Source organism: Rhinatrema bivittatum, chromosome 2 (assembly GCF_901001135.1).
Source record: "Rhinatrema bivittatum chromosome 2, aRhiBiv1.1, whole genome shotgun sequence".
Lineage (NCBI taxonomy): Eukaryota > Metazoa > Chordata > Amphibia > Gymnophiona > Rhinatrematidae > Rhinatrema > Rhinatrema bivittatum.
The window spans coordinates 709,769,208-709,794,793 of record NC_042616.1 but is presented as its reverse complement, the minus strand read 5'-3'; the positions used below and the strand labels follow the sequence as shown (position 1 = coordinate 709,794,793).

Here is a 25,586-nt window from a genome sequence, read left to right as displayed (position 1 = left end):
GCAAGCATCCTGGCCAATCAATCGCTTGGAGACCAGAGCGGTACGCCTGGCGTTGAAGCGTTTTCTCCCCCTAGTCCAGCGTCGGGTGGTTCGGATTCTGTCAGACAACGCAACAGTAGCATACATAAATCGTCAAGGGGGAACAAATTCGTCCCATTTCTCGGGAGCGGACAAGTTGTTGGCCTGGGCGGAGGTCCACCTTTCCCGCCTAACGGCCTCTCACATCACAAGAGTGGACAACGTTCAAGCAGACTTCTTGAGTTGTCAACGAATAGATCCCAGAGTAGGAACTCTGAGGAAGCAGTGGCACTTCTATTCAGTCGGTGGGGGTCTCCCCACCTGGACCTGATGGCCACCCCACAGAACGCCAAAGCTCCACGATTCTTCAGCTGCAGAAGAGAGCACGGCACGGAGGGAATGGATGCCTTACTCCTTCCCTGGCCACAGCACATTCTCCTCTACGTGTTTCCGCCATGGCCCCTGGTGGGAAAGTTAATCCGAAGAGTAGAGAGTCACCACGGTCCAGTAATTCTGGTGGCGCCAGAATGGCCACGTTGGCCGTGGTTCACGGACTTGGTCAACCTTGCAGTGGACAGCCCTCTTCGCCTGGGACATCTACCACACTTGCTGTGCCAAGGTCCAGTATTTTTCGACCAGGCAGATCGCTTCTGTCCGTCTTGCGGCCTGGCTTTTGAGAGGCGCCAGCTGAGAAGATGAGGATACCCGGAGGCCATGATCTCGATCCTCCTCAAGGCTAGGAAGACCTCTACATCCGTTGCCTATGTCCGAGTTTGGAAGGTCTTCGAGACCGTAGAGCACCTCAGTGGCTCAGATACTGTCATCCCTACAACAGGGTCTGGAAAAGGGATTGGCTTACAATTCCCTGAGGGTGCAGGTGGCTGCCCTCGGTTCCCTGATCCAGCACCGGGAGGGAACACCCCATTTCCTCTCACCCGGACATCATCAGATTTCTCAAGGGAGTGAAACACGTTAAGCCTCCAGTACACGCTCTGTGTCCCTCATGGAGCCTCAACTTAGTTCTTCGAATTCTAGGCGGCCCACCTTTCGAACCTCTACGAGCCGCTACCCTCAAGGATCTTATGCTCAAGACAGTCTTCCTGGTGGCTATTTGCTCTGCCCGCAGGATTTCGGAGCTTCAGGCGCTATCGTGCAGGGAGCCCTATCTCCATTTCATGGATTCAGGAGTTTCCTTGCGCACAGTGCCCTCTTTCCTGCCCAAGGTTGTTTCCACGTTCCATATGATTCAGACGGAGGAACTCCTGTCTTTCTCAACTGAAGAGTCCCGTGAGCTATGCAAGCTTGATGTTAAGCGCATCCTCATTCGCTATCTGGAGGCCACAAATGACTTTTGCTTGTCTGATCATCTTTTTGTACTTTGGAGTGGCCCAAAGAAGGGGGCCAAGGCTTCGAAACCCACCATTGCTTGCTGGCTGAAAGAGGCCATCGCCTCAGCATATATTGGTGCCGGTCGACAGCCTCCGGTGGGCATCAAGGTCCAGTCACTCTGAGCTCTCGCAGCTTCCTGGGCGGAGAGTCAATCTGTTTCGCCTCAGGAGATATGCTGAGCAGCCACCTGGAAGTCTTTACATACCTTTGCTTGGCACTATCATTTGAATCTACAGCCACGGGTTTTCGGCTTCTTTGGCAATCAGTCTTTCGAGCAGGGCTACCCGGGGCCCACCCTAAGTAGGGAAGCTTTGGTACATCCCACTGTCTGGACTGATCCGGGTACGTACAGGGAAAATAAAATTATTCCTTACCTGCTAATTTTCGTTCCTGTAGTACCATGGATCAGCTAGACACCCACCCTAAGGATTTATGGGATTGGGATTGTCTCTCTGCTCAAATTGTTTTCCGTATACTACGTATTTAGTGGCTGTTTCATGGTTCATTTTGCAAGTTTAGTTGCCTCTTATTAAAGTTTAGTATGCACTGTACAGTTCAAGTTGAAAGGGTTTATACCTCGATCCATCCTTCTTGTCTCTTCAGGCTTTGATATTCTTAATATTGAAGGATGACAGAGGGTGCACTAACTTATATGGGCCCAGAAAACAAATCAGAAGCCAATCCAGTTAGCTATGTAGCAGTTAAAGAAGCAAAGATCGGTGTATATACAAAAGCCCTTTATTGAAATTTGCCTGACTCTGGCAGAGTTTCACTCTTTGGTCGAGAGCTGCCTCAGGGGCAATAAATTGTAGCAGGATTAATCGCACGCCTGCAGGGCTGAGGCCACAATGTTTGTGAATCCACTATTATCTAGGATCTTTTTACCTGTTCTTTAAAACATGTGGTAATGACATGTATCACCAATTGTGATGAACACTTCATTCAAAGACTTTCAATTTGTGGCTAGACCGGCTACAATACACACCGCAGGTATGCGACCTAATCGAAGCTTCATACAACATCAGACGTCTCATATATTCCTTCAGTGCCGCCCTACAAACCAGCTGACTCTCTGCCCAGGAAGTAGCCTGAGAACGCAGTGAATGGGCCTTGAGCCCCTCAGGAACAGACTTACCACAACCAATGTATGTGGACGCGATCAAGCCCTTCAACCAACGAGCAATAGTTGCTTTGGACGCCTGCAGCCCCTTTCTGGGCCCCTGCCACAAAACAAACAGGTGATCTGACCTTCGAAAGTCATAAGTGACCTCCAAATATTGCAAGAGCACTCGACAAACATCCAACCGCTTCAACTCGGGACCCTGAGAATACTTATTTATTTATTTTTAATTTTTCTATACTGATGTTCCTGTATACAATACATATCGCACCGGTTTACAAGGAACTGAACTGACTTCAGCTCCGTCGCCGAGAAGGAAGGCAATTCCACTGACTGATTAACATGAAAGGCCGATACTACCTTCGGCAAAAAAGAAGGAACTGTACGCAACGACACACCGGACTCCGAAATACGCAAGAACGGTTCTCTGCACGAAAGTGCCTGTAGCTCCGATACCCGTCGGGCGGACGCGATGGCCACTAGAAACACGGTCTTGAGTTTTAAATCCTTTAGGGTGGCCCGCCTAAGAGGCTCAAAGGGGGCTGCGTTGAGGCCTTTGAGAACCAAGTTCAAATTCCAAGAAGGACAAGGGACCCTCAGAGAACTGTAAGCTAAACCTTTCTTCAAGCCATCCTGCAGAAAAGTAAGGATATTCCTCCCGGCGTGGCAGAATTTCAGAAGCAGCGCACCAGGAGTCAAACACCTTCCACACTCTGGCATAAGTAAGCGTGGTAGAGGGCCTTCGCGCGCAAAGGAGTGTGGAAATGACCGGTTCTGAATATCCTTTCTTCCTCAACTGCCTCCGCTCATAAGCCAAGCCGCCAGACAAAAGCGATCCGCCAGATCGAAAAATATGGGCCCCTGCCGAAGAAGGTTCGGAAGATGGTCCAGACGTAAGGGCCCGTCCATCGCGAGATTGACGAGATCCGCAAACCATGGTCTTCTTGGCCACTCAGGAGCCACTAGAATCACTGGACCGCGATGGGATTCTATGAGTCTTAACACCTTGCCTACCAGGGGCCATGGAGGAAACACAGAGTAGGATGTGACGAGGCCATGGAAGCACTAGTGCATCCACCCCTTCCGATCCGTGTTCTCGTCTTCGGCTAAAGAAACGCACTGCCTTGGCATTTAGCAGAGTCGCCATCAGGTCCAGGCGCGGAATCCCCCACCGCCGGGTGATGAGACTCATTGCCTCGGTCGAGAGCTCCCACTCTCCGGGATCCAAGTATTGCCGATTTAGATAATCCGCTTGAATGTTGTCTATGCCTGCAATGTGGGTGGCCGCGATGCGGGATAGATAACGTTCCACCCAGGTCATTAACAACGACGCTTCGTCCGCCACCGGCCGACTTCTCGTGCCGCCCTGGCGATTTATATATGCTACTGTGGTTGCGTTGTCCGATAGAACTCGAACCGCCCGACCTTGTACCATCGGAAGTAGGTGACGCAAGGCTAGACGTACCGCTCTGGTCTCCAGACGGTTGATGGACCAAGAAGCCTGACGAGGGGTCCACGTTCATTGTATCGCTCGTGACTGACAGACCGCTCCCCAGCCTGTCAGACTGGCATCCGTCGTCACTACAACCCACAGGGGCGGATCTAGGTCCACTCCCTGCAAGAGATGGTCTGGGATCAACCACCAAGCTAAGCTGGACCGCGCCGGTTCCAACAGTAGCAACTGAACTCCGTAATCCTCGGATCTCTGGTCCCAGCGAGAAAGGAGAGCCTTTTGCAAAGGATGCATATGTGCAAAGGCCCACGGCACCATCTCCAGAGTAGAAACCATATGTCCAATGACTTGCAAATAATCCCAGGCCATAGGCAACGGGAGATCCAGTAGGTTCTGCACCTGAATCATCAGGTTCTCCAGTCTCTGAGTCAGGAATACCTTGTCCACCAAGGTATCGAAACGTGCTCCCAAAAATTTCAACTGCTGACTCGGAACCAGCTGGCTCTTCGCAAAGTTGACTACCCAACCTAGCGATTGAAGTTGCTGTACTACCACCTGGACTGCCCGCCTGCATGCGTCCTCCGACTTTGCCCGGATGAGCCAATTGTCCAGGTAGGGATGCACCAGTATTCCTTGACGCCGCAGAAAGGCTGCGACTACCACGAGAACCTTGGTAAACACTCTCGGAGCCGTGGCTAACCCGAAGGGAAGGGCGCAAAACTGGAAGTGTTCCCCATCACCATGAATCTCAGGAACCTCTGATGACGCTCCCTGATCCCGATGTGGAGATATGCCTCGGCTAGATCCAAAGAAGCCAAAAATTCTCCCTTGTGGACGGCCGCAATAACAGATCTTAGAGTCTCCATGCGAAACAGAGGAATGCACAAGGCCTTGTTCACCCGTTTCAAATCCAAAATCGGCCGGAACGTACCTTCCTTCTTTGGGACCACGAAGTAAATGGAATACCGGCCTGTCCGGAGGAATGGGCAATACTGCCCCCAGGGTCCGCAACCGGCTCACAGTTTGGGCTATAACCAGTTGCTTTTCCCGAGGACCGCAAGGAGATATCATAAAAAGATCCTGGAGGGGCCAAGCAAACTCCAACTCGTAACCGTAACGAACGTCGAGGACCCACTGATCTGAAGTGACCTTGACCCATTCCTCCCAAAACAGGGACAACCGACCTCCGATATGGGGGGGAAGGAGGAATGGGCCTGCGCGCCTTCATTGCGAAGGTTTCCCCGCGGGCAAGGTCTGCGAGGATCCCAATCGTTGCGGCCACCTGCCTCGAAAGGAAGGAGTCCAAGGTTGAGACCTGGGACCCTGTTGCTTCTGGGGAAAGGGGCCTCCCCTTCCCATGCGAAACCGGCGTTGCCCTCGAAACCGGGACCGTACATTCCCGAAAGATCGAAACTGACGGGGCTTGTCCTCTGGTAACTTATACACCTTATTATCCCCCAAGTCTTTGATGAGCTGATCCAACTCCTCACCAAACAACAACTTCCCCTTGAAGGGAAAGGAGGCTAGACGCGATTTAGAAGAGGCGTCCGCCAACCAACGACGGAGCCAAAGTAAACGCCTAGCAGCGACCGCCGATGACATAGTGCGGGCCAAGGTCCTCAAAAAATCACACAAGGCATATGCCGTGTAAGCGACTGCTGCTTCCACACAGTTGGCCTGCTCCGCCTCGGCCGGTGGGAGGTCCTGCGTGGTAAGCAATTGTTGAACCCAGCGGAGAGTGGCCCTCTGAACCATACTGCTACACGCCGCTGCTCGGACCCCCAAGGCCGCTACCTCAAAAATGCGCTTCAACAGAACTTTCTGTCTTGGAGATCTTTCAAGGCTACCCCTACCGTGACGGGAATGGTAGTATGCTTAACCACAGCTGTGACTGCCGAATCCACCGAGGGGACCTTAAACATCTCCAAAGAATCTGAGGGCAGAGGATACAACTTATTCATTGCCCTGCTAACACGCAAAGACGCTTCCGGAACCTCCCATTCCTTAGATACATTCCAAGGTGTTGCAACTCGTAAGGGAAAGGTTTGTGGGGGGGCCCTCAGACCCGCCATAGCTGAGTTCCTTCAGCCTCCGGATGCCGCGGTCTTCTTCCGCAGGCCGTGCAGGCCGGGCGGGGGCGCGACTCTCCAGGGAGGGTCTCTGCTCCCGCTGCATTCCCGGGGGCGAGGGACCCTCCCGGGGGCCGAGCGCTGCCCCCAAGAGGGGGCAGCGCTCCCTCCCGGGAGGAAGTATCCGTCTCCTGCTGCGGTGCTGGGATTTCTAACTCCTTCAAGACATGAAGGATCAAAAAGTTAAGTTCGTCTTTGCCAAACAGGCGCAAAACCTGGGGGTCATCCCCTTCGAGAGACCCCTGAGTGTCAGAGACCTCCGTCCCTGTGCCATCCGGAGAGCCCTGGGTGAGATCCGGGGCCCCCGGACCCCCTGCACCCCCGAATGACTGAGCTCCGGTTCTGTCTGAAGCCCCCGCCTTCTCCTGAGCCCCAGACTTCCCCTGGACAGGAGACACCTTAGGAACCTTTGCGGGAGGGGGATCATCCGGCTCCCAACCTGCCTCTGCCTCTAAAAACGCTTGGTGCATCAAAAGCACAAATTTAGAAGAAAAGGGTACTTTCCTTTTACTTGAGCCCCCCGCGGGTTGTGCTGGAGGGGGGGGGGGGGGGCTCGAGGAGCATTCAATTCTGAGCCACTGCACGGACTTAAGGCAGGCAGTGAGAAAGGAGAGGAGTCCTCATCCTCCGACGCAGAATCAGCAGGCTGCCGCGTGGCCAAGTTGGCCGCCGGCTCCCTCTCACTAGGAGGTGGGGCTGACGATCGCGCGGCTACCAGTCTCCCCAGCCGCGCCGAAGAAGAGCCAGAAGTGCCGCTGCAGGCAGCGCTCGGCCCCCTCGCCCCCGGGAATGCAGCGGGAGCAGAGACCCTCCCTGGAGAGTCACGCCCCCGCCCGGCCTGCGGAAGAAGACCGCGGCATCCGGAGGCTGAAGGAAAAAACGCGCCAAGGGTAAGTAGCCTCAGCAAGCAGCAAAAGCGCGGCAAAAGCAAGTTGCCTTAGAGAGCTGCAGAATCGCCGGGTGAAAACTTTCCACCCCCTCCAGAGTCCCTGGTCAGTGACTGGAAACGCGGCAAGCTAGGGCTTAAAGCTAGATCACTGCCTGCCCCCAACAGGACTTACGTGTCCTTGAACTTTTCCTTCTAATATATATATTTTTTTTTTAAATAAAAGAAAGCCCTCTTCAGATTAAAAAATCTGGGATGAATGTACTCAGAGGGGGGGGGGGGGGGGGGAGGGTGACCGGCCCACCGGTAAACTCTCCCCCAGGACCAAAAGGGACACACTAAAACCGGACAAATGAGTGAGAGCAAAGCTCTCAGCGCCTGCCTTAACGCTGCGCTTAAAAAATCAGAACAACCACTAACCAAAAATCTAGTAGACTGTTTTTTTTTTGGTTTTTTTTTAAATTAAGAAAGAGAATGAGACCAGTTGATCTAGACAGTATAGACAGTAAAGTAATAAATAACACCTGAAAGGATTTTAGTCAGGACAGACAGGACCGCAGGTTATGCCTCTCAATCTGCTGGAGTCAGAGGAAATACTGAAGGATGGCAGGTGGCGCACCAGTATATCTAGGGGGTGCTTTCAGTTTTCTCTCTGACTCCATCTGCTGGAGGGGAGGCAAAACCCAGCAGTCTGGACTGATCCTGGTACGTACAGGGAATGGAACATTTCAGTTGATGCCTGCTGATGAATTCCTCTGTAACCTGTCTTTGTGATACATAGCTATGAATGTTACTTTTATAAAACTGTTGTGATCTTTACATGAAACGACGGTACATAAAATATCTAAATAAATTGATACACACACCCCCTGAGCTTCCATTTCAAATTATGGGATTTAAGGACTAAAACTATTCACTATGTTTTTCTGTTTTACAGTATCATATTTTCAAGAGTCCAATAAGTGAAACTAGTACAGTAAGTAGACCATGAAAAAAAAACCAACCACCACACACACCATGGTCACTGTTTACAGAACAGGAAGTCAAGTTTCATGATCTGCAGCCAAATTGTCACTCTCTCTTTCCCCTCCATCAACAAACAACTATATCTATAGTACTTCTATTGTAGGCAGGGACACTGGCCTCACACCATTCATAATGCCGTTACTCTACGCTAAGTCGGATCATGGCAGTTTATAGAAGATGGACCTAGCTGGCCCTTGTAGGCGTGTTCTGCAAATGTACTATGCCACTGTGGGCAACATGGGCTGTGCACGGATCCAGTACCTTCAATACAATCAGTTCCATGTGCACAATGTCATCTTCACTGCAAGCACCATCTGTGACATAGGCAAATTCCTGCAGTTTGGGGGGATAGATTTCCTGCAAAAGGAAATTAAAAATATTACAAGAACAATCTTCAGAGATGTTTTCTGGACCATAAATTATAGGTACATAGGAACTACAACAGCAATCCCACAGCAGAGACTTTAAGATGCTTTGCCTTCTTGAAACTAAACTTGCTTCCATCTGACTCCTTTATGTAAAACAGAAAATTTTGATTTTTACCTGTAATTTTCTTTCATTGATACCTAACAGCCAGCCACACAAGTGGATTTTGCAATTAAAGACAGAGAAAAATATACTTTTTTGCTGCTAAAACCCCATATAGGGAAGTGTTCCAACTGCAGCTCCTCAATATTTCTATAATCAAGCACACAAAACACTTTAAAATATAATCATCCCCCCATCGAGCATGGAGGTTATAACTTGGCCCCAACTGAACCCCGACATCAAAACCTATAACTACAACACTAGAAGATGCAAAAAAACTCCCATATACAAATCAGATCTGTAAAAGAATAAGATGTACACATACAGTAAGGTGGGATAAAGGCTACAGAGAATCAGATGGGATCCTGGATTGATCTGATAGGACTCAATAAAAGTAAATTAGCAGTTAAGAACCAAAAAGACATGTTTCCTTCCATATTGCCCTATCAGGCCAATGGGATGTACCCAAACCACCTTCAAATTGGGAGGGAGCCCGATAAGCCTTCCCTCAGAACATATGCACCAAAGGGAAGCAGACTCCTGAGTCTGAATATCCAATCTGTAATGTTTTGAAAAGTATGTAAGGAAGCCCAACCTACTGTCTTGCAAGTCTCCTCAGGACGGACCACGGAAGCAGCTGGCATTCTACCAGAATGTGCCTCACGTCCCTCAGTCACCACCAAGCTCTTCAGAAAATACACTGAAGTAATGGCTTCTTTGAGCCATCTAGTCAATGTGGCCTTTGTGATCACTTCTCCTTCCTTTGCCCAGTAAAAAGGATGAACAAATGATCTGACCTCCTGAAGGAATTTGTCAATTTCAAATATCTGAGGAGGACTCTACAGACACCTAAGAAGTATAGCTCCTCTGAGCCTGACTTTGACAGAAAGCAGTTCCACTGACTGATCTAAATAGAAAGGAGAAAATGGATGGAACTATATGAAATCACAACCTCACTCTCCAAGAATCTTAAAAACGGATCTTGAAGACAGAGCCTGAAGCTCCGAAACTCACCTTGGTGAACAGATCATTACCAAAAACTCTTCAGAGTCAAATCATTCAATGTACAATCCCCATGGGGCTCAAAAGGGAACGTACATTAAAAAAAAAAAAAAAAAAAAAAGACAAAACTAGATTAAAATCCCAAGATGAAAATGATTTTCGGACTGGCAGACAAAAGTTTCATTCCCTTCAAAAACTGCAAAATAACCAGGTGAACTATTAGAGATACCGTGTACTCTAACTCTTAACAGGAAATGCCTCCCACCTGCACCTTGAGGACTTTCAAACTCTTCTCTAAACCCCTTTGCAGAAAAGAAAGTATCAATGGTACCGGTGCTTTAAAAAAGGGGAAATCCCTTTCACACCAATCTTCTAAAACCTTCCAGATTGATATAAGCTGGAGAAGTGCACTTATTTGATGCTTGAAATAGGATATTTGGATAAGATGATATCTACCCTATCTCACGGCCTGGCTATTGAAAGGAAAAAGCTGAGGAATAAAGGAGACATCATCCATCACAATTGGTCCTTGGGCTGAACTTCACCAGAGCTTCCCATATGCATCTCATGAGATTTCTATACCAGGGAAACATGGGCCAAAACTGGAGCAAATAGGATCACCATCCCACAATGTCATTTTATCTTCTGAATTACTCATTCACTCACTGGCCATGGAGGAAACACTCAGAGCAGATCTCCCAAAAGCCACCTCAGACAGAGCATCCAGGTCCTTGGCTATTTCTCTCCTTTGACTGAAGAAATGAGATACTTTGGCATTTTGTCTTACCACTATGAGATTTATTTATTTAGACACAGATTGCCTTACAGACCTAAGATAAATCTCTCTAAGTGATGTACAATAAACAGAACACAAACATCAAACCACAAAACTATTTAAAGAATCAAAAAACAAGCAGAACAGAGAATACACAATACTATTAAACATAAGAACATAAGAAATTGCCATACAGTGTCAGACCAAGGGTCCATCAAGCAAATCATCCTGTTTCCAACAGTGGCCATTCCAAGCTACAAGTACCTGGCAAGAACCCAAAAACTAAGTATATCCCATGCTACTGATCCTAGGAATAGCAGTGGCTATTTTTTAAGTCAACTTGATTAATAGCAGGTAATGGACTTCTCCTACATGAACTTATCCAAACCTTTTTTAAACCCAGCTACACTAACTGCTCTAAATCACATCCCTGGACGACAAATTCACAATCACTATTGTCCAGTTGACTAATGGAGAGTAGGAGGACAACTGAGTTCTGAAGCCTTTTATTTGTATTTTTAGTTGATATTTCATCGACCTGGGACAGGCCACCAATGAGCCTTTATATATATTTTACATTGATATTTGATATTTCTTCAACCTGGGGACAAGTCGCCAGTGAGCAGGGTGTAGAATAGTTTGAAGGTAACGACAGACCAAATCATGGGGCTACATGCCTTGCCAGTGATTGAAATTGCTGGTAGTGTGAGGCAAAGAGACTAATTCCACAGGTTGAAGGTTGTAGCTAGTAAGATTGGAGTTGATCTATGATTAGAATGAGGACTGTTTGGGCAGATTGAAGGGTTTGAGCTAGTAGATCGGTGTTATTGTGGATTGGACAGGATGTAGGTCTGGTTGAACAATCATGTTTAACTCTCTTCCAGAAGATGAGGTAGTGTGATTCAAGGCAAATGGGCTGTGGAACTTTATTCCAGAGCTTAGGAGCATAACAGCTAAAGGCTCTCTTTCTTGTGCAGGACAGTTTTGGGAGTCAAGCAACCAAGGGAGTGGTTGACAAGAAGGGCCCTTTGTAAAGAACTGAATTCTCTAGAAGGGACGTAGGGAGTTAGGAGCTGCAAGAGGTATTCAGGGGCCAGTCTGTTCAAACATTTGAAGGTAAAAGTAGAGAATCTTAAATTTTAACCTGGCTTCTATGTGGAGCCAATGTAGATCATATAAAATGGGTATTATATGGTCTGAAAATCTGGCGCCTACCAAGAGTCTGTAAGCGTTGTTTTGCACGAGCTGCAAACATCAAATGTTGGTCTTGGAGATACCATTATGTAGGGCATTGTAATAATGTAGCCAACTGGTAACTAGAGCATGGATGACTGAGGCTAAGTTATGGCAATTGAAGTAATGGTGTAGATGTCTAATCCGATGGATGTGGGTGAAAGAGGATCTCACTATATTAGTGATATGGGACATCACCAAGAGAGACATGTCAAGTTGAACATAAGAACATCAGATATGCCATACTGGGTCAGACCAAGGATCCATCAAGCCCAGTATCCTGTTTCCAACAGTGGCCAATCCAAGTCACAAGTACCTGGCAAGTACCCAAACATCAGACTGATCACAAGCTACTATTTCTTATTAATTACTGTCATAGCAATTTATGGATTTATCCTCTAGGAACTTATTCAACGTTTTTTAAACACAGTTACACTAACTGCTGTAACCACATCATCTGACAATTAATTCCAGAGCTTAACTATGCGCCGAGTAAAAAAGAATTTTCTTCTATTTGTTTTAATGAGCCTACTTGCTAACTTCATGGAGTGCCCCCTGGTCCTTCTATTACCTGAGAAAGTAAATAACCGATTTACATTAACTTGTTCAGGTCCTTTCATGATTTTGTAGACTTCTATCATATCCCCTTCAGTCGTCTTCTCCAAACTGAACAGCTCTAACTTCTTTAGCCTTTCCTCATATGGCAGCCGTTCCATACCCCTTATTTTGGTTGCCCTTCTCTGCACTCTCTCCAGTGCAGCTATATCCTGAGATGCAGTGACCAGAACTGCACACAGTATTCAAGGTGAGGTCTCACCATGGAGTGATACAGAGGCATTATGACATCCTCCATTTTATTTTCCATTCCCTTCTTAATAATTCCTAACATTCTGTTTGCTTTTATGATCACCACAGCAAACTGGTCTGAAAATTTCAATGTATTATCCACTATGATGCCTAGATCTCTTTCCTGGTGGTAACTCCTAAGATAGAACCTAACATTGTGTAACTACAGCAAGGGTTATTTTTCCCTATATTCATCACTTTGCACTTGTCCACATTAAATTTCATCTGTCATTTGGAAGCTCAACCTTCCAGTCTCGCAAGATCCTCCTGCAATTCATCACAATCCGCTTGAGATTTAACTACTCTGCATAATTTTGTCATCCGCAGATTTAATCACTTCACTTGTTGTACCCCTTTCCAGATCATTTATAAACATTAAAAAGCACCGGTCTAAGTACAGATCCCTAAGGCACTCCACTGTTTTCTATCTCTTAACCAACTTGCAATCCACAACAGGACATCACCTCCTATCCCATGACTTTTTAGTTTTCTTAGAAGTCTCTCATGTGGGACTTTGTTGAATGCTTTCTGAAAATCCAAATATACCACATCTACTGGTTCACCTTTGTCCACATGTTTATTCACCCTTTCAAAAAAAAATGTAGGCTCCAGACTGATTCTTTTGGTTGGAGGCGGAGTGTCTCCTAATGACGGTAAGAAGCGTAAGGAGTGATTCCCTGTCAGCTCAGCCAAAGGAGTTCGGATTTGGAAGGGTTGAGTCTGAGGTTATGTCTGATGAGCAATTGGACTACCACTGAAAGACAGTTGTTGATATTCGAGATAGAATAATTCTGGTCAGCTCCAATGCTGACACAATGCTGGATATCATCAGCGAACAATTGGGGAAAGGACAGAGCCCTGGGGGACAGCACAAGTGAGAGTTCTGGAGATTAAAGCTTTGTTGGCCCACAAAAAGAGATTGTTTTCTACTGGACAAGAATGACTCAAACCTTGTTTCCGAGTTGCTGGATGAGAAGACTGTGGTCAACAGTGTTGAATGCTGCAATAAGATCTACCAGAATAAGGATGGCATCTCCCTCTTAATCGGCATTAAAGTGAATCCCATTTGTAATGCCTAGGAGGACAGTCTCTGTTCCATGTCCTTTCCTGAAGCCAGATTGTTGGGAGTGGAAGATGTTTTCTACTTCTTGGAATTCATAGAGTTGGTGGTGGACAACTTTTTCAACTAACTTGGGCCTAGACTTATCAAAATGCGGTATCACAAAAGGGGCGTGGTTTATGCAAATACGAAGAGCTAAGTTAGTGCAAATTGCGATAACATTATGAGACTTTGCAATAGGTGCCAGGCCTGTTGTATTTCCTGCATACAACCACTGGGGGGGACCATATGAGAGAGAGTGTGAGACCATAATGTCATCTCCCTAGCTAGGTATTTGTATCCCTATGGTAGGCCCACCTAGTAACTCGAGGTGAGGTTTAGGTATTCGTGTAGGGGGTTAGGGGCCACTTTGACATTCAAAGTGAGACGTACAAACAGAACAGTGGTCTCTTGTGAAGATTTGATGACCTTCGGCGTGAGGAAACTCACCCAAAAATCTAGGGTTACTAGGTGGGCCTACCATAGGGATACAAATACCTATCTAGGGAGATGACATTATGGCCAGTCTTGCTCTCTCTCTCCCCCCCCCCCCCCCGCAGAAGCTTCAATTCACCTAAAATAGGCCTTGCAGGAGACATCATGAAAGGCAATAAAACCTTACCGCACGGTCACGGCAGCAATTGCACAGCGTAACGCAATTCAAAAAGGTGTAGTTAAAAATCGGCGTCAAGTCTGTGCAATAGCTCTTCGCAGACAGGCAAACCCAGCCCACTCCCCGCCCCTAACTCCACCTATTTTCCAGATTTGCATCGCACCATACAATATGGTGCTATCGCATGCGTTAACGGGGCTTTTCACATGCGATAAGCCCTTAATGCATGCAAAAATGCCTTAGCACATTTTGATAAATGACCCCCCTTAGGAAGGAGAGGCTGGAGATGGTAGTGGTCCAGGATATTAGGGTCAGAGCCTGTTTTGGGTTTTTTTTGTTTTTTAGAATAGGTTTGATTACTGCCTTTTTAAGTAACTCTGGAAAGGAACCATGGAGTAAGCTACTGTTTATTATACTGGCTAGCCAAGGGGCCAGAATGTGTTTTAAACTGTGGAGGAACCTTGGTGATTCCTAGGATTTTTTCAGAGAAGTTTGCAAAATCTTCTACGGCGAGTTCTCCTGTGGAGGAAGAAGAAGAGTATGAAGTTGGCTTGGAGAGCTTAAACAGTTTGGCAGGATGGTTCATTGAGAGCTTAAGCTGACTGGAGATATAATTTTTTTTAGCTAGTCAAATAGCTGTTCTATATACTTTTGCTTGCTCCTTGCAGTTTTGAAGGTTAGAGTCTGAGTTGTGTTTTCTCCATGCACATTCAAGTTGCCGAGATTTTCATTTGTGTGGGAGGAGCCCCTCAGGGGACCATGGCGCATTCCTGTGGCATTTCAGAGGGTTATTTGTTTGAGTGCAGCTAGGGTATTGACAGCAGTGATGAATTGGTCATTCTAGCATGCGACCAGGTCTCATGAGGTCCAGAAGAGATGGGAGTTTCAGGGATGTTGAGGTGCTATATTAAGTCTTTGAGATGGATGATTGGTTACTGGTGGGAGGGAGACATGGGTTACCTGTAGGGAATGGTATAGCAGACAGGACTAGGTAGTGGTCAGACCATGAGATAGGGACCAATGATATAGTGGCGTGGTCAATATTAGGGATCCACGACAAGCATTCTTCACCTATCCACTACCATCACAAAGGTTTGTATCCGCTAATTCCCACTCTCCAAGATCTAGGATATGATGACTCGGAAAAATTTGCTTGCACATTGTCTACTCCTATAATGTAAGAAGCTGAGAAATCCTGAAGATGCTGCTTTGCCCATCTGAACAGAAGACTCAATTCCTGGGCTACTGCTCAACTTCTGCCTCCCCCTTGCCTGTTCACATATGCTACTACCATGGCATTATCTGAAAACACTCTTATCATACTCCCTTCGAGCAATGGCAGAAATTTCTGGAGGGTCCTCCTTATCGCCCTCGTCTCCAATTGGCAGATGGTCTATCGCACTGCCATAGTCCAGCACCCCTGCGCCATATAACCCAAACAATCCAGGATTCAGTCATCTCAACAATCCAATCTGGAGCCTCTTAAGTCCATTCTCCTGTTCAGGTGATGGACCAACAGCCACCAATTCAGCCTGCTTCTGAATCTCAGATGATCCTGAAGCACTAACGTCCTTTCATAATCCTGCGAATGTGGGCTCCAACAGAATAGAAGAGCACTCTGTACTGCAGGGCTTCCCAAACTTTTTAGCCAATCTGATCCCATTTTAACACTTGAAAATTCACATGACTCCAGAGGACAACCAAAACAAGGGTGCATCATCCCCTTCAACAACCTCTGCTTCTCTTCTTCCCTGCACTCTAGCTTATCCCAACTCAGCTTCTACCCATGTCTGCAATACTGAGAAATCTCAGATGATCCTGAAAAATAGGAATATGCAGATACACTTAGATATCCAGGTATGAAAATTTCTCCTTTTTTGACCACTGCAATCACAGACTGGAGCATTGCCATTTGGAAATGAGGAACTCTTAAAGGCTTCCATCATGTGCTTTAAGTCCAGAATAGGTCGGAAGATGCCATCCTTTTTTGGAACCACAAAATAAATGTAATATCTTCCTTGTTTCCATTTTCGCTTTGGAAGTGGAACCATAGCCTCCAACTGAAGGTGGTGATTCAGAGTAATCTCTTCCACCTCCTTCTTCATTGGTGAACAAGAGAAAGTTATGAAGGCATCCAGCACCTCTCTTGAAAATTCTAAAGTGTAGTCTTTTACAATTGAGTGGACTCATTGGTTCAACATAATGCAGGTCTACTCCCCATAAAACTGAGACAGATGATTACATCTCAGTGCACACTCTTGGAGCACTGCACCCCCTTGTACTACTATCCTGTGCCTTCTTCCTTACTATACGAAAAGACTAAAATCTGTTTCTGGCATGACCCGAGAGGACAACCCTTTATTCAATCTGTAACACCTTGGCTCTCTGAACTTGGACCTATTAGGAAGTCCTCTGTAGGAACTCTTGGGCTTGACTTCCTGCAACTCTCTCAACCAGAATCTTCACCAGCTTTTCAAAATCCTCTCCAAAAGAGAAGCTTTCTCTAAAAAGTAAACTTACTAACATCATCAACTTAGAGAATACATCTGCAGACCAATTATGAAGCCAAAGCAGATGCCTGGCTGATACAAAGGCCATTATCCCCCTGGCCAAGATTCTAATTGAATTATAGAGGGGTATCAGCTATAAAGACCATACAAGCTTCCAGTCTCTTCACCTTCCACATCATTAGCCCCTCATCCATCCTGCCCCCCCCAAGAGCTGTTGTAACCTGTATAAACACATCCGGGATATAAAGCTAATACAAACCACTGTCTGCAGTTCCAAGGCCATGACCTCAAAGGTTTGGTTAAGATGAACCTCTATCTTTCTATACTGGGCATCCTTAAGAGATGTACTCCCCTTAGCAGGAAATGTGGTCCTCTGTAACTGCCAAAACCAGGGCATCCACCTTAAGAAATGCTAACTGATCCACTGCTTCCTCAGGGAGGGGGTAAAGTTTGGCCATAGCTCTACCAACATTAGGTCCAGTCTGAAGTCTCCCACTCCACCACTACCAGGGATTTTACTACTCTGTGGAATGGAAAGGTCTTAGTAGAACCTCTGAACCCTTCCAAAATAAATAAATAGAGCCCACCCCCCCCCCCCACACACACACACCCCCTGGGTGGGCGCTACCTACACCTTGACTATGCCCAATTCTGCCCGAGTTATCATAGTTGACACTTCTCTTAAAAGACGAACCAACTACCCAGGTAACATCTCCCTCTGGACTGTCTCCCTCCTTCAGAGGGTATCCTTCTGGTTCGCTGAACCTCTCAGTATTCAGCTCTTATTGAGAATCTGTCCCCGAAACCACAGAGGCCATCTCCATATTTGAATCCAATTCCAATCTGGTCTTATTGGGCTGGGAGAGCACCATAGGAACAAAGAACCCAGAAAAGCCTGAATTAGATCTAAATAGAACCTTGCTTAATCAAAGAAGCTTGGTGCACAAGCACCATAAACTCTGAAGAGAAAGGGGCCACCAAAAACTGGAACCCTTCCCCAGAAAAGGACTCTTAAGGACTGATTCCTCCTCAAAGAAATAGGGTCGTGCCCCCTCAATTGGATATGAGGAAGCACCATCTGCACTGGATGATGTGAAAGTGTTTGTTTTATAAGATCTGGAGATGTTGAAAGCAGTATAAAAAGTTTGCCCTATGTTAAGGCTGCCTAAACCTTTAGCCATGATTATATGATTAAGAAATTAGAGACTGTTTTGTTTTCACCAAGAGAGAAGTTTGCAATGGTCTAAAAACTTGATAGTAAACCTGGACCATCTCAACATCTCCATGTACAGCCCTTGTTGGCTACTTTAAGGAAAACATTGATAAAAACGTATCCTTAGATGATGGATATTGTAGGGCTGATGATCCAGTAAGTATCTTAGAGGGGGAGGGTAATGAGTGGACCTCCTTTGGGGAGGCTTCTTTGAAAGAATTAACATCTATAATTGGGAGTCTGAAATCATTATACTCAGTTTTGGATCCTTGCCCTTTTGTTGTAATGAAGGCATTGAAGGACGTTTCTTATGATGCAATATGGAATATGGTCAATGTCATGGCAAGAGGGTAGAATTCCAATTACTAAAAAAAAAAAAAAAAAAAGCCACCGTTGGGCCAGTTCAGAAAGATGCAAAACTATCCCCTGGTTTAATCACTAAATTATCAGCATCTCTCAAATCGTCCAACAATGGGAAAGACAACAGAAAAATGCGTGTTTATGCAGTTGGATGATTTCCTCCAGGATAATCAGGTACTAGATGAGAGGCAGTCTGGTTATAGAGCAAACTATGGGACACAAACCCTTCTGTTCTTTTCTGATTTCCTTTATGGAGAACTTGATCATGGGCAGACAAGGTCTTAGTGCAGCTTGATCTTATGGCCACATTTGATATTCTGGACCACAGGATTTTAATTTTACATTTAATTTTTCCCTTGGGGTGGGAGTGGGGGGTCAATGCTCTCATGGTTTCAGACTTTTCTTTTAGAGGAGTTACAGCAGGTACAATTGGATTAGGAGTACTTTGACTGAGTATCTTAATAGGAGTGTTCCACGGGGCTCTTCCCTCTCACCAGTCCTGTTTAACATTTATTTACAGCCATTGTGCTTTAATTTCGCAAGCTTTGGGATTATTTTACTTGGTTTATTCAGATGATATCCAGTTTTATATTCCACTAGGAAGGAACGATGCACTATTGGATGTGAATTTTAGGTCTATCATGGGGGTATTAGTTAGTTTAAAGAGAATGGATATATTTTAAATGTAGCAAAAACAACTGTTTTGTGAATAGGTAGATCCTTAAAGGGTTATCAGCCTATGCTAGATTATAAAGAGCCAAAAATCAGTATGGTGTCTGAGGCCCATAATTTAGGGACCACTCTGGTCTCTCAAATGACATTAAATGCACATATTAAACAGGTATTTAGGCTTTCTTTTTTTTTTTTCATTCAGGTTTAAACATTAAAGCAAGTTTTACTAACAGAACTCTTTAGGACGGTCCTTCAATCGCTGGTTTAATGGTCACTTGAATTACTACAATAGTTTGTTTGTAGGTTTACCAAAGAAGTATTTTAGAAGCTTGCAGATGATTCAGCAACTAGACTGCTGACAGGAACTGGATGAAAAGATCATTTGATTCCAGTATTGTGTACTGTATACTGGCTCTATTGAAATGAGGGTTCATTTTAAAATTTAATTTGGGTGCATAAGTTTATGTTTAGGGAGTCTTCTTGTATTCTTTCAGAAAGATTACAAATACATGATCTGCAGAAGACACTTTGCTCGATAGGGTCAAATGTGGTAGTGGTACCATCGGTAAAAGATTTTTAGATTGCAAAGTTCTCGTGCTCAAGCTTTCACGTGTGCCGATGCTGTGACTACATTGCCCCGTGAAGTGTTTGCAGAGAGGGACATCAAAGTGTTTAGAAAGAAGTTGAAGGGAAGGCTATTTATATATAGAGGCATTCTCTCATAATGTTAATGAATGTTTTGTTTTTAGTTTGAATTTATTCTGTTTTAAGTGCAAAATTTTATGAATGTATTGATGTTATCCGCACTGAATGTATTGCTGGAAGTTGTGGATAATAAGTCTGTTTAAATAAAATAAATAAGATCCCTATTTTAGCACTTAAATTCATATGACCCCCAGAGAAAAACCAAAAGCTCTCTCATAACTCCCAACTTTGCCATCCCTCCACCCCATTCCCTCCTCATTCTCATCCCCACATCACCTCCCAGCCTCATCTCTTCCTCCCCACCCCATCTGCTTTCATTCCTTCTCTCACCCGCCACAGCCAATCCCTTGCCAACTGATCCAACCCCCAGACTCCACCTGCATCTGATCCCTCTATTCAGACAACCCCCTTCTCTAAACACTGCTCTGGACTAGGGCCAGTGGCAACATTTTCTTTTGAGCCCCAGAGCAAAAATGGATGACAGTTGGTGAAACAGAGCAGGCTAATAGTGTCAACATTTTCCTCTTGGATTCAGGAGGAGAAAGAGAACCAGCGCAATCTTCACTGGCCCATGCACACTCAGCCCTCCCCCCTCTTAGCTGGTCCTAAGCCAGACAGCAATCTGCAAGTGACATTAGCTTTAACAATGAAAGATAACATGGGGTTTGTAAGCTACTGCAAGTTCCACAGGCTCAGCAGCAGCCCCATTACCTCCTTATGCATGGCTTCCTCTTACCACAAAATGAGATGCTGCAGGGCCTTTGAGTGCACGCTGGTTCACATGCCCCCATGCAGACTTCCACTACTAATGCTGCTGGCACCTACAGAGTACCTCCATTTAAGGCACCTATGATCCAGTTTAGGGTCTCAACCCGGTCTGGGACGTCATGGATTAGGAGTTTAAATGCAGAGTGACTGGTATGTTATAAAAATAAAACAAACACAATAGGAATCAGGTGGCACCTTATAGACTAACCAATTTATTGAAGCATAAATTGGTTAGCCTATAAAAAGGTGCCACCCAACTACTATAATCTTTTGCTACACCAAACTAACATGGCTATCCTTCTGAAGATTTTTCACATGGTATGTTATATGATTTGCTTCTCCTCATCATAAAGAAAGAATATAAATGTACTTGTTCAGAATATATTTCCTATTTGTTTATGACTTATCAATAAAGTTATTTTTTTTAAAAACCCTTACTTCAAGTTTTGATGCAATAAACAAACAAGTAATTCCTATGAGCTGAAGCAGGCTTTTACTGATGTCACTTTGCGTCGACATAAACCTATCAAAGAAGTCTTGAGCGAGGTAGAAAGTTTCTCTGTGCAGCGTGTAGACCTCACAAACCTAGGAAAACAGACAGAAAAGTGAAATTGGGAAAAAAAAAAACCACAACCAGGACAAATGCAGACAGACAAACTCTCATCCAGTACAATGAGAAGTTTACAGTCTGTATCATCACTCAACACATCTTTAATTGAAGCCACATCTACTTCACAAAAGGCAGGGGACAGACCTCCATGAGCCAGTCCAGCAGGATCGCCCTCATGTTCGGCTTCAGGGTTGGGTGGAGCAGCAGGAAACATTTGTTGTGCACATACTTGGACTCCTTCCTCAGGATTTTATGCCAGACATCTTTGGAGCTTCCCCAACTTTAAATTAAAAAAAAAAAAAAACCACAACATCGGTGCAAAGCTTGGTGATGTTTTATTTATAATACATCTATTTAAAAATCATACACACAGCACGCTATTGCCTCTTACCCTGCTCTCTAACAAAAGATGACTCCTCATCACTGCTTCAGTATCCTACCAAAACCAAGACAGTGAGGCAGCATTTTAATAGCTGGACTGATTTGGCATGAAGAGGCCTCATTTTGTTCTCAAAACTCATGTAGGTTAACATTGTTTTGGGGGGCAGGGAGAGAGATAATGGGTGGGAAGAGGGTCCAGTCCAATAAAGAAAAAGTATAAGATATTGTAGTGGAATGATCCGATGAGTTAAGAGTCTGGTGGGGGGAATTAATGTACAAGCAATTAAGGCATTATAGACCTCAGAGGTGTGGGGTGAAGGAGTACAGTACATGTCCACTCTCTCATTCCCACACTATGCTCCTTGGAGGGAGTCAAACACAGTTGAAGATGCCATAATCCAGAAGGTGGGCAGATCCAGTCCTTGAGATCAGCAAACCAGTCTGGGTTTTCAGGACTCCTAGGTCACATGCATGCAGATATCTGATGAGTATTTATTCTGAGCATCCTGAAGACTTAAATCCATTTGTGACTCTCCAAGACTAGAGCCACTTATGCCTGACTTTATCCCCTCCACATATGCCTTTAGGTAAGGGAGGGTAAAACGAGGACAGCCATGCTCAGACCAAAAGCCACAAATTTCCATAGAGCATGAATACCATCTGATAGAGTAACTAGTAGTCTTATTTATAAAATAAGAAAATCCTTGGAACATGCAGTTCTTGCACTTTACTTCAATAACCAATTAGTTTAGATACTGATTTAGAGGGAGGCAAAGGGTAGTGGTATATGGAGTTCAGAGGAGACAATCATTACTAGTAGTGTAATTCTTAGACCGGCTCTTTTCAACATTTTCTTCTTAACTGATATCATGGAAAGGTTAAATCAGGAATACTTTGTCTTTGTGCAGATGATACCAAAATGTACAACAGGATAGATACCCAGGCAGGTGTGGAAAACATCAGGCAGGATATAGAGAACATGGAGGAATTGTCTAGACTAGAGGCTGGCAGCCAAGACTGAATGCTAAAAAAATGTGTTAGGATTCGTGGACCCTTGGCCCGAGGTGATGGTTCTTACAGCCTGAGGGGTGGAGTCCCACAGGTCCACACCGTCAGGAGGTGAGGTCAGCTGCAGCAGGGAACAAGGTAGTAGTACAGTAGAGAGAACGTCCTGCATCACTACCACATGATCGCGGACAAGCCCAGAACTGTGCCATGAGGCAGACCCCGAGAAGCAGAGAGCACAAGGACAGGGTCTACTATAGGCGAGTTGCAGAGATTGTCCCGAGGGGCGGGACAGCGTAGTGATTAGAGTCTCTGGTATGAATACGTAGGGGCTGCCCAGAGTCGGTCCTGGCTGAGTGATTTAGGCTGTCAGGAGGAGCGGGGAAGCGCAGAGTCAGTCTTAACAGTAGTGACGTAAGCTACCCCTCAGAGCGGGGAAGCGGGAGAAAGTCACTCATATAGAGACGTAAGCACCTGCCCAAGGAGCGGGGAAGTGTGAGCAGGTCACAGGTGTAGAGACGTAGGCACTGCCCCAAGGAGCAGGGGAGAGCAGAATCAAAGTCTCCAGTGGTAAGGCAGTTCAAGGCAACCCAGAGGAGTGGGGAAGCCAGCAGGCGCACGGACCACCCCAAGGAGCAGGGAGGTCTGGAGACAAGTCTCCCGAGAAAGCGCACGTAGGGCCCCCGAGGAGCGGGTACCCGAGCCAGAGTCCAGACCTGCAGGTAGAGATCAGAGTCCGGCACAGATGTCCAAGGAATCAGGAACAAGCACCAGTAGCAAAGGAACTCGTTGCCAATTCGATTAGCGTAGGCCAAGGGAGGTGCTTATAAACCCCATCTTGTGATGTCATCAATCGGGGATGCCATAGCATCTTTAAAGAGAGGCTCGGTGGCACACACGTGCCTAGGAAGGCCCGGTGGAGGCATGGAGGTCGGCGGCATCCCAGCCACCATGAGAAGTCTTGGGAGGCAGACAGCATGTGGCAGCAATTTAGCTAGCCACAGCCGCAAGTTCGCCTGGAGAGGAGAGCAGGGCTGCACATGACGCGAGTTGGGTCAGCCGCGGCTGCCCGCGGCCAACGGTCATAACAAAATGCAGAGGCTGCAAAAACTTAAGGGATTGGTACAGTATAGGGGTGACATTTTTCTATACACAAAAGAACAGGATCTGAGGGTGATCATAGTCAATGATCTCAAGGTGGACAAGGGGACAGCAAAGTCAGAAAGATGCTTGGGGGGTGGGGGGGGGGGGGGGGGGAGTGATATCATCCAGCAAGATGGCTACATAAGTGCAGAGCTCCTCACCACTCCCGACTTAATAGCTAGTTTCAGGCACGCAGCAACCCTCATTTTTTTAATTTTCTCTGCCTTTTATGGGCAGGCTACAGTTAAGATGACAACATGCAAAACAATCTGTGGACTTATGTCATTCTCCTTTGATAATAACGGGTCCTGATTTGAGGCCCTCTCTTCAGGGGCAAAATTGCCAGAAGAAAGTGAGCAATGTTCCTCTGATTCAGCAGCAGCGATACCGGAGACCAGCGCAGGAGAAGCATTGAAAAAGGCTGATTTTTGCAAATGGTTTCAAGATATTCAGATGGATATTAAGTCTATCAAAGGTGAATTGTGGTCTGAAGTCCTAGACTTCACTAGGCATGTGGAGGATGTGGAGTCTGGTATAGAGGAGCAGGCCTCTCAAGTGACAGTTGAAAATGTTTCGGAATTAAAACTTAACAAGGAAACTGCCAACAAAATTAGAGGACCATAAAAAAAAAATAGATCACGGCATTCCATTTTGCAAAACAGAGGCGTCCCTGAAATGGAAGAATATATTAATGCCTCTGAGGTGGTTCAGAAAATATGCATGGTTATACTGAAAGCGAACAAAGATTTCGTGGACGAAGATGAGCTGCCTAAAATAATCTTGAGCAGAACACATAGGGTATTAGATGGAGCCTCCCCCACCATTCTCCAAAAGACATCATTGTGCTTTTTCATAGTTTTCTCCTTAAGGAGAAAATTTTTCATTTGGCAAGAAAAATGGGTTCCCTAAACTTGGATGGAAATTCCATTCTGATTTTTAATGATCTGTCGCTCACAACCTTAAAAATAATAGAGGGAGGGTGAGGGTGAGGGGTGACGTCATCGGAATGGATGGCTGACTAAATCGGAGCTCCCACTCCACCCTACCCCCTATCGAGCTACAATCTCCACCATCCGCTTTCAAAGACCCAGCGATCCAGGATCTATCTTGGGACAGCACATCCCTGATGTCGATGTGAAGAAAAATCGGAGGATTTAAAAAAGGTTCTCTTACCGGAGGCGAGAACACCTGAAAGCGCAAGGCCCCTCGCAAATGGCGGTGCTCGAAGAGGCAACAGCAGTGGGTGAATGCTCAGAGGACTTGCCGGCGATCGATGAACTACCGACCCATCAAGAGATGAAACACTGGTTTGCCAAATTAAGGCAGGATTTAATCGCACACAAAACTGAAATTATGTCGTCCATAGAAGAAATAAAAGAAGAGATGGCGGAAAATGGCCGCCGCCTCTTTGAAATTGAAACCCGAACGGATGTGCTCACTGAAGATATTAAAACGGCAAGAGGGGATCATATTAAAATCCAGCAAGAACTGTCTGCCTTAACAGATAAGGTAGACGACCTGGAGAACAGGTCAAGAAGACAAAATTTGCGCTTCCGGGGTATACCCGAATCTACTGAGTACCAGGATTGTAAGGCAGTGGTGACTAAAATCAGCGCCATGCTGCTTGCAATAGCAGAGGACTCAGAGGTTTCTGCCATCCCTGACATCTGACTAGACAGAGCACATCGGGCCTTGGGGAACCGGCAAGGTAACCGTCCCAGGGACATTATAGCCAGTTATGATTTTTCTGTAAGAGACAAAATTTCAACGGTGGCCCGAAAGCAAACGGTATGGTCCTGGGAAGGACATGATATTATGGTTTACACAGACCTGGCTCCAATTACCATCCGCAAACGCCAGGATTTGAGACCCATCACTGAAGCACTGAGAAAAGCCAATATTCGTTATCGATGGCTTTTCCCCTTTGGGTTGGGTTTTTCCACTCACAGGCACGTTTCACAAGATAACACTGCAGGAAGGAGCAGCCATAATGAAAAACGCTGGATATGCCGGATTTGAAGCTACGCTACAAATTGAGCAAACATCTAACAGACGTGAGGATTATCCACGGTGGCAAAGGGTCAATAACGGTGGGAAGAGAC

General features: G+C 46.0%; 1 protein-coding gene across 7 annotated transcripts in view; it reads right to left on the bottom strand.

The window, feature by feature from the left end:
• The window catches only part of CCNE2 (cyclin E2), a 97,916-nt gene that overhangs the window by 34,309 nt on the left and 38,021 nt on the right, over positions 1-25,586 (bottom strand). For all 7 annotated transcript variants that reach the window (XM_029591729.1, XM_029591726.1, XM_029591727.1 and 4 more), the window contains 3 exons: positions 21,100-21,235; positions 20,784-20,930; positions 8,283-8,378 (listed from right to left, as the gene is read on the bottom strand). In XM_029591729.1, coding sequence (XP_029447589.1) covers positions 8,283-8,378; positions 20,784-20,930; positions 21,100-21,235 — 379 coding nt within the window. The remainder of the gene's footprint in view (positions 1-8,282; positions 8,379-20,783; positions 20,931-21,099; positions 21,236-25,586) is intronic.